Raw genomic sequence first — 16,442 nt, forward strand, 5'->3', positions numbered from 1 at the left:
GGCAGGCCGCTGTTGAGAAGCCGTACTAGATGGGGCCTTGGTCTGATGCAGCAGGATTTCCCCCCATGTTCTTAGCTTCTGTACTAATGCACCCAGAAGTTGGACTGCACATGGAAACAAACCACATATTGTTAACATTGGCTGAGCAGCTTTAACGGTTCAGTACATGGATTTCCTTTTGCTTTAGTGCATGCTTCGCAAGACACCTTGCAGAGTGCTTGTTGAAAGAACCCAGGAATTGAATACGCTGGAGATTGAATATAGCTGTCCAGTGCTTGTGTTCTCAGGAAGATCTTTGTTTTCAGAGTTCCCACAGTCTTCCAGATGTTTGAGCGCGAGGCATAAGGCTTTCCCCATCTCATTGTTTCCTTTTCTGTACCATTGGCATGGATTTAAGGAGAAAAATAAATATATTGCGCATCTGAATGTTTCTTTTCTCCATTAAGTTAACATTCCTGAACTTTTCATGGGGAACCTGCCTTCAAATTAAGTGAAAAAAGAAGGGAGGGAGACATGTGTGCTTATTCATTTGCAGTATTCAGACTCAAGCTATTAACTGAAGTTTTTGATGTGGCATAGAATATATTCCAAAAATAATAAAACAAGGAAGAGTTAACCAGGGCAGGGCAAAGGTGTATATGGGTGAGATGCAGTGTTGAACATGCTCAGAGGAGTATGGTCGTAAGTAACTTAAGGCTGCTCTGAGTATGATTTAGTGGATATCAACCTGTAAGAGGAGGGTGGAACTCTCCAAGTCTCTCTATCTGTCTCTTTGGAATTTCCCCAGGCCAGTGTTGGAAACTCATATACATATGTTAGGCGCCAAATGTCACCTTAAACCTAGGTTACTGGCACCCAGTGCTGGATTTACGTATAAGCTAAACAAGCTATAGCTTAGGGCTCCACTCTCTTGGGGCCCCCCAAAAAATCTAAAAGAAAAAAAACACCCGGATGTACATTTCCAAAATACAAGATAAGTTCAACAATTACTTTGATAAAATTCATGTTTTGTTATGTGCAAATGGCTTTAGATACCTATTAGGTCCATAAAGTACCATATAGCATATATTCAACACAAAAAACAGTGACAATTTGTTGTTGACAAAGGACAGCTGGACATATAAAGGGCCCCATTACCTTCAGTAGCTTAGGGCCTCATCAAACCTAAATCCGGCCCTGTTGGCATCACAACAGCATGTCTATTTGCCAGGGGTTGGACTAGAGGACCCTTGCGGTCCCTTCCAATGCTGAAACTCTATGATTGTATTATCTCAGTTACATTGCTTGACTGTAGCCTACCCTTACAACAGTTCACTTGCCCCAGTATGCAAGGAGGAGAACAGTGGAAATGGTATTAACTGGAAATTTTTTAACTGTGGCCTGCGAGTTCCATTAGGGTGACCCATGGAAAGGTTGTGGCACCATAGATCTGTACTCAGCCCTACACTTACTTTGCTTGATGTGATGATGGAGGACTAAGATGCCCAGCAAGGGGTCCATGAGTTACACGGCAGCACAGAAGCACAAGACACACGTCTTTGGCTCTGCACGAGTCAGCTAACTCAAAGGAGATGTCAGCTGCCAACCTGGCGCTCGGAAATCTCCACACAGTTGCAATTGGATCTGCACCAGTGGCAGGACACGCCTGGCACCCAGGGAATTTTGAACACTGCCCTCACCAGCCCTAGTTCCCTCTCTCCTTGAGTATTTTTGCATGGCTGGGATGTGTCTTTGAACTCTGATAATGCCTCTTGCTTGCCTGGTTTGAGGATAGAGAAGGGGTGTGGGTAGAAAACTATTCTACTGCACAAAGGGGGAAAAACATGCATTGCTCCGCCTGCTTTTGCCTCTGCCCCCCCTCCACTAGAGACATGTGCCCCCCCACAAAGGTTGCCGAGATGAGCATGCAGCCCTCATTCTGAAAAAGGTTCCTGCCCCTGCCTTTCCCATAGATCTCTGGCAAAGTGTTGTTTTTTTCCAAGGAGTGCTCAAAGGTACGCAGCACCAGCACCTCTTCTTTGTTGTTAAAAAGTGTGGCACTTACTGTAACTTTACGGTGAGCACCTATTTTTCTAGAAAAAAAAGCTCCGATGTCCTGACCCCCATTCTGCCGCTGAATCTCCTAGCCTGGAAATAGCTGTTGGAACAAGCAAGTGTCACGCCCCTCACCTGCCTTCTTTGCTGAACTGTTGCGCATGTTTATTGCAGATGCAGATAGCACTGGAAAATCAGAAGTGTTAATAAGTCCCCCCCACTTCCCCAGCAAGCTTCCAGGCCTCAGATGCTCCTACTGTCGCTACGACGTTAGAGGAGACTGTAGTGGAATAATTCTCTATTTCTTGCCCTGCGCTGTTCTGGTTGTTGTCAGTCTTTCAAGGGCCATCAGCTGACACAAGAGGCGAACAGCTGCCATGTTACACCAAAGGGAATGCGCCAAGGAGTGGGTGGTCTACCCTTGGTCTAAGGGCCCACTTGACACAGAGAATTTTGGGTTGGGCAGAGAATCGGGCTCAGTCCTCCTCCTGACTGGAGCAGGTGGTTGAATGTCTACAGAGAGCCAGTGGGGCATAATGATTGACTTGTTGGTCTGGCACAGGGTAGGTGCAGCCACAGAGGTCACTGGGTGCCCTTCAGATATGGAATCATTGATTTGTAGAGTTGGAAGGGGCCGTGAGGGTCATCTAGTCCAACCCCCAGCGGGGCAGGAATATTCAGGTGGCCCCGTTTGGGGGTTGAACCCATGACTTCCGCTGTTTACCATCCCTCAGCCTAGCCTTCCTTACAGGGTTTATATGAAAATGAAGGTGACCCCCAAGCTCCTTGGATGAAGGGTTGGGTAAAAATGTAATAAGCTATGGTTGGTATTCAATTAAATTTCACTCAGAGTAGACCCACTGAAATTAATGAACATGGCCATGTTGGGTTCCTTACTTCTAGTGGGTCTACTCTGAGCACAATTTAGTTTGAACTCACAGGGAGAAATTTTACACTCTGAAACCCTTGGGAATGGAGAAAAGGAGGAAACTAGATGGACCTTTTGATTGTAAGTTCCAAGGTTATGTTTCTGTGAATGTTTGCACAGCATACCTTCCCAAGGTTTTGTTTTATAAGTGAGATTTATCTGTGAAGTTCCTGACACGGCTGTTTTTCTTTCATTTGCTCTGCCTCCCTCTCTCTAAATGTCACGTTCTTAATATCTTCTCTAGGGCTTCATTAGGATGTTTAGCGTTGGTTACTTGATCCAGTGTTGCCTTCGGATCCCATCAGCATTCCGGCATCTGTTTACAAAACCTTCCCGGCTGCTCTCGCTCCTCTACAACAAAGAAAATTTCCAGCTCGGGGCTTTTCTGGGGTCATTTGTCAGTATATACAAAGTAAGTTTCTAAAGTGCTGAAAAGTTAAAAAGTTGGAATTTAATTATCCTAAAGTTGCTCCTTTGCAGCAGCAGAAATATTTAACGAGCATCTGTATCATTCTAGGGACCGAGCCACATAGCCTACCACACACTCATCTGGACCATCTTTTTTCTTTAAAAAATAAATTGCATTAAGGGCACTAATCAGCAAGTGGAATTGTGGGGTGTGTGTGTCTTTTTACTAAATGGGGAGGATTTTTATTGAGCATTAGTAGAATATTGGCTCGTTTGGTCGCAAGTGGGGAGAATCCCCTTGATTTCGGTTTCCTTGACCATGGAGGAATTTTGTAACCACTGCCGGGCGACATTGTTTTGTAACTTAAAAGGGAAAAAACAAACAAAAAGGAAGCAAGCTTAGCTTGAAAAGAGGTGAGGGAGTCAATTTGATGAACAGTTTTAGAATGCGTCAGTGAACTGGGAGTCTGAAAGGCATGACACATATCTTGTTTGCAAGACAGAGAGAAATCTTCATTTATTAGTGCAACACAGCACCATTCGCCTACTGCTTGGAGAGGTGTGGTTTCTGCCTTCATAATTTCTCCTACACTGCTCCGGGTTCTATACTGATATTCTACTCATTTGATTATGGCAGATTGCATTGTTCTACTCTTGAGCAACCCACCAGACTCTCTGAGAGCAACCACACCACTCGAGGCTATATATACCGTATTTTTTTGCTCCATAAGACACACTTCTTCCCTCCTAAAAAGCAAGGGGAAATGTGTGTGCGTCCTATGGAGCGAGTGCAGGGGGGAGGCAGGCGGGAAAAGCCCCCAAGAGCCGCACACAAGCTCCGTGCGGCTCTTGCGGGCTTTTCCCCAGGAGAGAGAAGGGACTGACTGGCCGCATCAGTCCCTTCTCCCACCTCATAGAAAAGCCCACAGGAGCCACGCACCCTTTAAAGAGCTCGCAGCTCCTGTGGGCTTTTCTACGAGGTGGGAGAAGGGACTGACGCAGACAGTCAGTCCCTTCTCCCTCCTCAGGGAAAAGCCCCCAAGAGCCGCGCGCCCTCTAAAGAGGGCGCGGCTTCTGCGGGCTTTTGCGGGAGGTGAGGGAATTCCCCCACCTCGTAGAAAAGCCAGTAGAAGCCGCACACCCTTTAAAGAGTGCGCGGCTTCTGCGGGCTTTTGCGGCTTGTGAAAGGGAGCTCTGAGCAGAGCCTGGGATGCATACAGGCTCTGCTCAGCACTCCCTTTAAATAATATTTTTTTTCTTGAATACCTGCCTCTAGAAACTAGGTGTGCCTTATGATCAGGTGCGCCTTATGGAGCGAAAAATACGGTAAATGACGCTATAGCCAAGCAATCTTTCAAGTTTACCTGTATGCTCACTCTTTCTAAGGCCAATGCACTTTGGAACTTTTCCTCTAGAAAGCCTTTTGCTCTAGCCTCTCTTGTATACCTTCTAGGACCCTAAAAGTGCTGGTGGCAGAATTCTGAATTGTACTCTTAGATTGCAAGGCAGGGGATATCTTACTTTTTAATGCTCTCCCATGTAATTAGCTCCCTGCGTATATGAAGCTAGCACACCAGAGGGGGAGTCTCTTTCCCTGAAGCACCAGTTTACTACATACAGAGAGCTTTTTCCACTAGCATAAATATGACCCCCCCAAGCAGTACACTCCAGAATTCTTACCCCCCCTTCCAAATAATGTGCTGAATGTCTGGAAGCAATTCCTTCCTATTGGCAGTTTTCAAGCAGCCAAGTAGTATATTGACTCAGGTGAGGAGCAGTTTGGGTGAAATGTATAGAAAGGAAGCAAATGATATTTTGAAAAACAAAGAGGCTGTGTATATATGAACAATTTCAGATTTGGCTGAGGCTTTGTCCTTGTTTCAGACTGACCTTCTAGTCTATCTCCAAATACCACGTTGAGATTACTTTATAAATCATCGTGCTGAGCAGCTACTAAGTGTTCATCAAGAGCCAGAGCCGTAATCAGAGGGTTTAAGTTGACTTGATTAAATTTTTAAGATATAATTGAGTGCTTTGTTACTAGATTATAGCTCTAACAAGGTTGATGTGATTATCCTCAAAATGCAGGGTACAAGCTGCTTCCTGCGCTGGGTGCGGAACCTGGACGATGAACTGCATGCACTTATTGCAGGTATACCTCCATGTTTCTCCATGGCAGTGGCCCACTTGCCCAGGGCTAGAACTTTCCATGTATTTCCCTACCCACTAGAGAGATGCTGGTTTGGAACCTGAGCCCTCTGCTTCCTTGTTTCATACGGTTTTGTCGATTTTGGGATGGGAGCAGTGAGGAAGCCTCCGTTGGAGATCAGCTTAGTTCCCGAGATGTTGCAAGAATTGGCCAGAATGTTTGCAATACGTCCAGCTTCTGTCAGCAAAGAAAAAACCCCTTAGCCCTGCCTTTGGGCATCCAAAGTCATCTTCCTGGCCACTGTGTGAATTTTGATTGTGGACTGTGTCTGGTGTGATCTTGCTGGACTCCTAAGCTCTGTTATCCCTTATTTGGATCATTGTTGCTACAGAATTTCATGTAGTACATGGTAAAAAATGTGACCGATTTGTTTCTTGTTCATCCAGGGTCCTTGGCAGGAATGTCAATGATGTTCTACAAAAGTACTACTATCTCTATGTACCTGGCTTCCAAACTAGTAGAGGTAAGTGTGTTGTGGCTTTGTGTGTGTGTGTGTAAAACATTTGGGAGGAAGAAAATTCTGAGCACATCTACTCCTTTGTAGCAGTTTGGAGCCAGTGGGTCTGTTACACTCACATCTGACCTGCATATTTTCATTTTAGGAAGGCGGAGTTCTGTGTGGATGGGCAACAGAACAAGGATACCCTACAACATAATAATAATAATAATAATAATAATAATAATAATAATAATAATAATGGAAAAGGCACAGACCAGCAGGTGCAGGATGCTTCTTTGAGAACAGCAACCTGAGTGCAATGATGTTTGTATGCTTGCTTTGTTGCTGAGCTGGTATATCATCTTGTATTTTAAGCTAAAAGGTTGCTTCCACATGTTAATTTTTCCCTTGAGGAAAAGCAGCTCCGATCGAAATAACACCAGGAATCAGCTTGGAAGGATAGCATTTCATGCATCTGTTGGCTTTTCCCTTTTGTATCTTTTCACTTCACTAAATGATGAGGTCTACTGGTTCCAGACTTGCTGTGTAATATTGCACCACACAGCGGCTGCTTATTCTCTCCAGGGCACTAAGGAAAGCAGAATCTCTGCATGAATTGCCACGTCATGGCGGCCAAAAACTAGCCGACCAAAGAGGGACGTGTTGCTTAGGAGGAGAAACGGTGCAGATAAAAATAAGCCTCCATTGTTGTTTTTTAAAGGAAAACCAAAAATGCTTCGAAAGAGCATGCCATTTCAAGTAGCTTTTAGAGGGCTGATTAGTTACTGCTCTAAGAAAGAAAGAAAGAAAGAAAGAAAGAAAGAAAGAAAGAAAGAAAGAAGCACCAACACTATGTAGGAGGCAGTTATATTGCTTGGATGTAAAATATCCTCTAATTCAATATGATGTTAGGCAGCTGTTTACACTAAAAATACCTGTATTTTTCTGTCTATAAGACGCCCCCATGTATAAGATGACCCCTATTTTTTGAGCCCCAGATTAAGAAATAAATATTTTAAACATTCCATGTATAAGATAACCCCCAATTTTAAACTTTAAAAAATTGGGGAAAAACATAGTCTTATACACGGAAAAATACGATAAGTAGCAAAACTGCAAACATGTAAGTACTGCCCCATATCATTCCCGGAGTTTATTCCCACTCCTGCTGCAACTGATCGTGTCGTCTTAGTACGGTCCCCCTCTTCCTCACTCAGTTCCATGCTAAAAAGAGATGCATTGTAAGCTACGCAAAATCATTTAGGTAGTCTACAATGTTTCCTTGTCACAGAATTTGGACATTTCCCCCAGCATTCTGGAGACTCTGTAAAACCTTAGGCCAGATTGGGATTTAGGTTTGGCGCCACCTGGCGGTCAATAGGCAGCATTGCAAGTTTGCAAAAAAAATATGAAATAAAGAATTCAAACAGGAAGCTACCCTCTTAGCTCCTCCCTTCTCCTTCCTTCTTCACTTTCCCACTTTGCCTCGCAGAAATTGGTCGTTTCTTCCTTCGACACCTGGCATTTTTGGAGCAGGAAGGCATAAAGTGGAAGCAGTGGCTACTCTCGGCTCCACTGCATCTCTTGCCTTTGTAAGAATACTTTGCTCTGTGTTTCTTTCATTTAACAGGCCATGTATTTCAAAGGCATCGAAGCTGGAAAGGTCCCTTATTTTCCCCATGCCGACAGTATCATCTACGCTGTGTCCACAGCCATCTGCTTCCAGGCAGTAAGTGTTCAATCTTTAGTTGGAAACTGCTCGATGTGTGTCTGAATCAATGAATCACAGTTGAGTAAAAATATTTAGAAGCAAGGAGACAGTTTGACCCTGTGTACAAAGGTCGGTAGCCTCCTTCCTGTGTTTCCCAATAGCAAGATTGCTAGAGCTTTTTTTATGCTGTTAGACGAGAAGACTTGCTGAGGCTTTCAGGGGTAGAGTGTGTGTTCCCGGAACATGTAGCCGCAGCTGTCTGCTGACTTGAGCAGCCATTGGATTTGAACCCATTCCTTCCTTTGTGTGACGTTAAATCTGTGGCTGGTGGGACTGTTTTTATGATTATTTTATTATTACGCTGTCTGTTGTTATGCTTTTTATTATGTCTTTCTTACGCTTTTTTATTATGGAGGCTCCGTAAAATGTGTTCTTAGTGTTGTACACTACCCTGGGATCTTTTGATAAAGGGTGGTATATAAATTGAAATAATAAGAATAAGAATATGGTTAAATTCAGATTTTGTTGTTGTAGGCCGTGATGGAAGTTCAAAACTTGAGACCTTCATATTGGAAATTTCTATTACGGCTAACAAGGGGAAGGTAAGTAACCAGCAGTGATTTTAATAGAGCAGTTGCAGATTGCAGTTCTGTAAGAAGTTTGGTACTCTTTCTTGGGAGAAAAGTCCATAGTCTGCTAAGTGAGGCCATCAGAAAGAAGAACCACCCCAAAGTATCTTACTGGCTGTATATTAAAAATATAGGATGGTTGCGGTCAGGAAAGCACAATTCCCTTTGAATTTCCCTGGTTTCTGCTTGTATCTCAAGGTTTCATTTCCATGTCTATTGCCAACAATGTTTCTTAATTCAGGATTAAGAATGGATATTTGCATTTGCACACCACAGATCCTGTGATATGTGGAATGTAAACATGCATACATGTCTGTGGTTGTGTCTTTATTCTAATTTAAAAGGGCCATCTGCATTGGCGCTTCTGGAAGATAATTTCCATTCTGACTTCTTTTTTAAAAAACAGTCAATTGCTTACACAAATACACCATAACGCTAAAACAATCAATTGAAAATCATGTCATATCTGACAGGTTTTGCTCTTTGATTTGCAGTGATTAGGGTAGAATGCAGTTTGCGTGCAATGCCCCAAGTTTTAAATTAAAAGGAAGGGACAGGGTGGGTAGCTTATCTGAACACAGACAAAAGTTAAAAATGGAGATAAATAAAAAGAGAGGAAGGCAAACAGGGAAGGAGATATCTCAAGCTACCCAGGAACGCTGTAATTGTTAATGCATTGGACTTAACACTTGGTAAGGTATCACACTGCCACACTTCCTTTAGCTAGAAGGAGGAGCTTCAGATTGGAGAAGAGGAGAAAGAAAGGGATTTGTTTGACACAGGACACATTAGTGTGCACCACATTGCAAGCTATAACTGACAGAGTACTGTGCCACACAAAAAGGGGTTGTTGTGAATATATTCTCAGTCTGCAAAAGATTTTGCTACGTTAGTCCTCAGAAGAGACAATATCCAAAAGTTCTCTGGCCCCCAGAGATTAGTCCATTAAAGGAGTTCATTTGAACCATTTAAGACATTGGAGTCGAACTCTTGTAAACACTCAAAAGCTTTTATAGTATCTAGTATGGGAGAGTTTTTAGTTTGGCCTATCAGATAGATATATTGATATATATATAGATTTGTTTTGGTCATGTTTCTTTTCGTAGATCCATAATTTCAGACTCCATTTTCAATAAAACAATGGCAGCCACAATTCCGTGAGTTTTCATGACTTACTTCAGCAGTGAATGCATTGCAGGAACCAAGTTTCATTCAGAATCAGAGTTGCCTTATGCTCCCAAGTGATGCAGTGTGCTAAATTCTCGCCTTGTATTTTCTAGGTTTGCTGTCATGAACAGGAAAGTTTTGGATGTATTTGGTACTGAAGCATCTATGCATTTCAAGGACTTCGTACCTGCGCTTGACCCAAGACATACGGTGGCTCCACCAGAGAGGCCTGTTGAGCGATCTTGGTAGTGAGACGTTAGCCTGGGACGAAGTCTGGCTGATGTTTGTGCTGAGAAATTAACTTTAACAGTCAAATAGACCGAAGAGGGCTTGTGTTCCACTTCAGTATTGTTTCAGTGAGTTGCGTTATCTTACCAATCAAAACGTTGCTAAAGCACCGTAGCGAGATGCGGCTTTTAATTCTGCCGCTCCCTTAGTAGAAAGTTTCTCTGGATCACTGTGGCTGGTTGACGCAACCTGGTAGATTTTTGACAGAATTATATATCAATGGATTAATATATCAAAAAAAGATCGGGTGGGTGGGTTAAAGTACGTGAATGTACTTAAAAATAACACCATTTTGAAAACAATTCATTTTAATTCATTCCGGTAGATAACTTAATAACGATATTTTTACATTTAGAAAATGAAAGGGACATTGGAGATATAATGTCAGAATTCTATAAATTTTATTTTAAAAGTCAGATTTAGTGGGGAATGTTTTCTCTGTTCCAGATAGATGGTTAAAACAAAACATTGTTACTGGAAAATGTTTAAAGATCCAATGTCTAGTACCATATTTATGACTGTACTGTTTATATCCAGCTTTGGCTTTGAAAAAGCCCCCCCACTCCCAGCCTCTTCCCTTAAGTCGAATTGCATACCTCGAAAGCTGCCGAGAGATTAAAAAAGAAATATAGTGGGCATTTAGGCCTGAGTAATGTAGTTCTTCAGATACATGTATGAATAACTAGAAAGGACAAGACCACCACAGAATGGAATGTAGTATTGTTCTTCAGGTTTTGAACTGAGCCTCACAAGATATACTAGATGGTTTGAAGAGCAAAAAAAATGAAAACCTATATACAAGAGACTTAAGAAGATGATTGTGCCCTTGAATATGGAATTGACTTGATTTTTGTAAGCCTCCGTACTATGTCAGTAATCCAGTGGCCTTGCAAAGGAGACAAAACCCCAAAGTTTGAAAGGTGAAGCAAAACAGATTGATTTTTTTTTTGAGAACATTGATGCTGCTTGCTTCTACAGATTTTGTTCTTTTTTAAAAAAAAAAGTGTAGCCAATATACAAGAGCCATATTACAAGTATGTTAAATTTAGGGCAAGCTGGTCATTGCTCGAAATCCACTGCCCCTCCTTCCCTGTCTGATTCCTGTGGAACCTTGATGTCCAGATTCCATTTCTATGATCAGTTCAGTTGGGTGCGGGCTGCAGTGAAGGAGCTCCCGAGCCTTTGGATGGAAAAGACATTGTACTTAGAGTCGACTGATTTGTCAGAACCTGAAATGTCTGTGCTTCGAAAAACATCAGAAAGATTAGAGACACTGTTCAGATTCTTCTTTAATTGCTGCAGAGCTGTCGTTTTTCCAGCTGTGTGTGTATTTGTGCACATGAAAATTACCTAACAGAATAATTTCCAATATAACAGTGAAATTATATTTCCAAAGAACAGCAGTAGCATAATATCTCTTTAAAAGATCCCAGGGAGCAAGCAGTATTTTTGAGTTTGTGAAAACTTTCCTTCAAGCTGGTTATAAATTGCAACACTGTACGAAAAATATGATTAAAAAGCCTGCAGTTTTAAGTACTCTTGATTTTGGCTTTTTGTTTTTGTTTTTTAGAAAGCCAGCAAGTTCTTTTTTCCTATTTCTTCTTAAAATTTAACATCGTTCCCAATGAATTTTTCTGGTGAACTCAAAAAGCACACTCACTGTGTCATGAACTATTTAATTTTAGTTAAAACTAATAAAGGTATTATGCTGCCATTGCTGTTTTGATTTTGATTTTTTTTAATAGACCAATATATTTGCCTCCGTTTATTTTCTGCTGTAGCACATAAACTTGCACATTGGCCTTTTAAGTGAGTACTGGTTATACTTGTTACATGTTGTTGGGTTTTCCTCATGCACTAAATTTTATATCAGGGTTGCCAAACGAATCCATAGCTTCCCTTTGAGGTAGGGGAGAAGTACGATTAACTAACACAGCACCGATGAGTGAACTGCTACTGCTGCCGAATGATTGTCAGAAGTGTCTTTGAAGAACGAAAACGTCAACACCTGGCTACACAAAACATTTTTTGCATACCTGCAAGAGATGATTATCAAATCCCCTGACCGGGATAACAGTGGCGGAAAGTTTATTTGGTAAAGACTCTGGAAAGAGTACAGGCATTGAACTCAGGGACATTATGCCACCCACATGCCATATAATATAACAAAAAGACAACCCCAAAAGAAGAGAAACCCCTTGGAAGTGAAAGTTGTCTCCACAACCAACAGTAGTCCTATTGTCTTGACTATTCCATGTACTTCCATGAATAGAAAAGCTCTGGTATGGGTCAAGAACTTAACTTATAGGGCTTAGAGCAGGTGGTTGCAGTACACAGAAGGCAACTATGCACTTGGAGCTATATTGACACTATTTCCTGCCCCAAAGTATCAAACCATCCAGACCTTCGTGTGTGAAACTTGGTCTTCCTCTTTGTATGGGCAGCCTGTGCCCAGAGGCCTCAAGTCTCTGGTGTCATGCAGTGGTTGACAAGCCACCAGAAGCTCACACGTCCTGCTCTCCAGAGTACAAGGGGCCCAGGGTCATGCCTGATGTTACCAAGAGCTGAATGCTTGGCCCTTGCTTCTTTTCCAGGACAACGTGAGAAGATAAAGGAAGGAGGCTCCAGAGCAGATGGAGATGGTTTGATTGAAAGACTGAGTGAGGATGGTTCCAGGGAAGCATTTGTGATACCATGATAATGGCTCAGCATCCAGTGTGTGCCCAGGTATCTTAAATGCCCGCAGTGGTTCTTCGTGGTGGAGCTAACTTGGCAGCAAAGAGTGCGGAAGGGGGAAGGCAGCTCAGCAACCAAGCTGAACGTCAAGTCTTGAAGGTACATGGACAGCAAGGGAGAGATTCACCCATCAGAATATGGTAGTCAGATTTTTGGACCATATCTAGGTCTCTTCTGTACTCTATCTCATTAGTTTGAACACCTTACTGGGCATTTTGGCTTACGGGTCTATAACATGTTTTTCTATTTCAGCCAAGATCTTTTTATACACCTTTGTTCACAACCAAACTTACTGTAATTGTGCCATGGCATCCAAAGTGGTACAGTTTGGCTCAGACCACTGAACCACTTTTGTCTCTGTACGGGCTTGAAATCCTCTGTCAGACTGAAATTGCCTCGTAACAGAATGTTTCCCCCCAGTTTTACTTAAGCAGAATTGTGTTATGAGTGGAAAATTGACTGTCCCTTTGCAACCCTCAGAAGACAAACCAGCAGGACCTGATGATCTCATTCACCGCTAGGAGCTGTTCATGAGGCTGTGCCAAATTTTCACGAGGCTTGAGATTTTTCTTTTTCGCAGTGAAAACTGGCATTTCATGGGTCATTATGTTTTGACTGAAGGAATAGCATTCCTGGAAGAGGAGGAGGTGGCGGCCTTACTCTTCACTGCAAAACTACCATCCCTCAAGTTCTCATGTCCAAAGCACTGGTCAAGGGAGAAGGAGACGGTTCACACTTTTCTGGAGATTACTTTAAAGGACTCGTTCCACAGTAATATTTACAAAGTATGAACCTCCTTCTCCCTTTTTCTGAGAAGCAAACTCAAAAACAGAGGCCATTCTCTCCCCCCCCCCCAGCTCAACCAAAATGCTGTCCACATGATTCATGTATAAGGATCTCTGACTTGGAGGTCAGATTCAAACATAGAAGGAAGGAAGTTGCCATGAATGTTTGCAGGAAGCAGAGAGAGGGGAGGCACAAGAGTGTTGTGTCTTCTTCTCTGTAGACTTCCTGGTCTTTTAAGAAGGCAAAGGATACTAAGTCCCCTCGTCAGATGATTGCACATCCATCACTTTGGGCCAGACCTAGCAGTGTGGGGAGAAGCACAACTCACACTTCCTCTTTCACCTCTTTATTTGAACACCAGAAATAGAATCATAGAATTGGAAGAATGATAGAAAAATAGGGTTGGAAAGGGATCATGAGGGTCATCTATTTCAATCCCTTTGCAGGGCACAAATCTCAGCTGAATCATCCATGACAGGTGACCATTCAACCTCTGCTTTAACAAGGAAGGAGAGTCTACCACCTCCTGAGGGAGACCATTCCACCATTGAATAGTTCTTCCTGTCTGACTGTTCTTCCTGATGTTTATTCCAAGTTTCTCCAAAATCAGTGGGACTTGGCTTAGGATTCAGGGTAATGAGTGTGGGGCATTTTGAGTTTTTCTTCATTAGGATGAAATGGTGAGTTAGGGACTCTGCGGGAGCTCTTATCTCAAAGGTCTTCCGCCATTCCTCTTGTCCTCTGTGTTTCATATTTCTTGGCAATCACGGTTTTTGTGTAATGATACATTTTAAAAATATGTTTTAAAGGAGTCTGTGATTTTAACTGGAACGGTTGGAAGTAAACAGTGAGCCTTGCCACCTCTCATCTCTGATTATTAAAACATTTCCTTACTGGACAAGTTGCAATGCTTGGATTGATTTAACAGAATAAAATTATTTGACGGAACCTGTTTCTCAGACGCCAGGGTTTCTGACCTAAATCTTGTAGAGACCATTTTGTCAAAATAATCCTACAGAAAAATCTGTTAAATGCACACACACTGCTGATACTACAAATATCCACAAGAACACCTTTCATGCATGTGGTGAGGGACCTTTCACACTGAACTTGTGGGTGGCAGAGTGGGTGACTCCAAAACAACAGCAGAGGGCATGGCCATGAGACCATAAATGTGTGAGGGGGTTCTCCTTAAGCCACCACTGAAAGCGGATTAAATGGCCGCAAAACCCTTAGAACATTGTTGGCGTGGGCTGCTTTGGGAGGGAGAGCCAGACAGAAATCAAATCTATCAATAAAATTGCCAACTCTGGCTGTTCTCATGGGCTCCGGCAGCTTCCTGTGTTCCTTCAGCAAGATCAGGGACCTCTGGAATGAAACTCAACTTGGGACAAGTTTGGCTTCATTGCCTGAGGCGAGTTCAGCAAGGCCCACATTGCAATATTAAAAGCACTGGACCTTCTCCCCCTGCCAAAATCCAGTGCTTGTTACAGCTGGCGATGGCCAACAGCTGTCTTGATTTTCAGAGTGCAGTATGATATTAAGCGAGAAACACTTAATCACAAACGTGACAGAGCAACCATATAACACAGCCAGCTGTGACACACGTTAAAACATTGGGAGGGGGGGAGGGGATTCAGTGTTGCACCAAATTCAGGACACGAGGACAGAGAAATTTTGCAGAAATTCCTACCTTCAGTACACAGAACGGAATGTGTATTGGAAGAAAAGGAACTGCAGAAGCTATAATTAGTGTCCTCTTCTTAGAAAAGCCCCGCTGAAGAGACTTAACCAGTTTGCTGCAGAAAATGGGAACTGGAGTGGGATGGCCAGTTTTGCTTCCTTTTAAAGAACGTTAAAGAGTCTGTTGGCTCAGTCCAATGGCTCATCTAGTCCAGTGTTCTCACATGGGCCAACCAGATGCCTGTGGGAAACCCGCAAGCAGGATTCGACCACAATATCCTTCTCCCCTCCTGTGGTTTCCAGCAACTGGTATTCAGAGACTTTGTTGTCTGCAACTGTGGAGGCAGAGCACAGCCATCATGGCTAGTAGTCACTGATAGCTCTCTCCATTGATTTGTCTAATCCTCTTTTAAAGCCACCATCATCTCCTGTGGGAGCAAGATAACGTCCTCCATAACTGGTCCCATTTACTAGCCCAGCAGCTGTGTTTTGTGCCCCTCTATAATATTTCCAGGAAGTCTTCAAAGGTCACCCTTTGTACAACATGTTGCAGTAGTCTAGACTGGAAGTTAGAGCACAAACTGGCCCCCAGAATATCCCTGACTTGGGGGCTTCACAGCTGCTTCATCAGCCTTAGTTGCAGATGGTCCTTCAGAGATGACAGTAGATCCATCCATCCATCCGAAGATACTACATCAGCAGAACCAGACGCCTTCATCTGCCCCAGTTGCAACAAACCATTTCTCTCCCATGTCGGCCTCCACATCCACAGCAGGTGCTGTAACTCTCCAATGGTTTGACTTCAACCCCAAAGGCACACTCTTCCATTGTCTCCCAAAACAGATGGACGCTCACATTATCTCCCTGCTACCTCACCTTTGGCTGCTCAACTCCTTGGCAGGCACCTGGTCAGCAAATGCAATCCTTGTGTCAGCTGTTACATATGCAGCCCACTGTTACGGTGCACATCAAGATCTGTGGCTTGGGGAACGCTCCCAACATTGGTGTCAGAAGTGGACTTGATCAGAGGTTTCCAGACGCCCTCTGAAAACTAGTCAGCGGGGCAAGGAAGGCAGGGTAGCTGCAGTGCAGTCTTTTTCAAACCTTTTCAGGCCCCTTGGTTCCGAAAAACTTTTCTCCAGTGCCTGCTTTACAAAGCATTATTCAGCATAGCGGTTTGCACAACCGATAAGGAAGAAGACACAATAAAATTCAAAGCACTAACAATTAATTGCACATTTATTCAAAATCAAGTATAAACAATGGATGAACCTGATCCTGTGATACTAGCTTTTCAAAGTCTGATAGTTACACCTTTAGCATCCCCTGCTGCCCTCCTGCCTCTTAGCAACCCAGCAGGTAACCCCACCATCCCCCAGGGGGCAGTACTGCCCACTGGGGGAACTATGGCTATGGCTGTTAAA

The 16,442-nt window shown here is 43.1% G+C and overlaps 1 protein-coding gene across 3 annotated transcripts in view; it reads left to right on the plus strand.

The window, feature by feature from the left end:
* TMEM135 (transmembrane protein 135) overlaps positions 1 to 14,236 on the plus strand; it is a 184,830-nt gene extending 170,594 nt beyond the window's left edge. For all 3 annotated transcript variants that reach the window (XM_053385541.1, XM_053385540.1, XM_053385542.1), the window contains 6 exons: positions 3,207 to 3,374; positions 5,459 to 5,522; positions 5,966 to 6,042; positions 7,649 to 7,747; positions 8,264 to 8,331; positions 9,639 to 14,236. In XM_053385541.1, the coding sequence (XP_053241516.1) occupies positions 3,207 to 3,374; positions 5,459 to 5,522; positions 5,966 to 6,042; positions 7,649 to 7,747; positions 8,264 to 8,331; positions 9,639 to 9,774 (612 nt within the window). In that variant the 3' untranslated portion in view covers positions 9,775 to 14,236. The remainder of the gene's footprint in view (positions 1 to 3,206; positions 3,375 to 5,458; positions 5,523 to 5,965; positions 6,043 to 7,648; positions 7,748 to 8,263; positions 8,332 to 9,638) is intronic.
* The last annotated feature ends 2,206 nt before the right edge of the window (positions 14,237 to 16,442 follow it).

The sequence above is a fragment of the Podarcis raffonei genome, chromosome 4 (genome assembly GCF_027172205.1).
Source record: "Podarcis raffonei isolate rPodRaf1 chromosome 4, rPodRaf1.pri, whole genome shotgun sequence".
Lineage (NCBI taxonomy): Eukaryota > Metazoa > Chordata > Lepidosauria > Squamata > Lacertidae > Podarcis > Podarcis raffonei.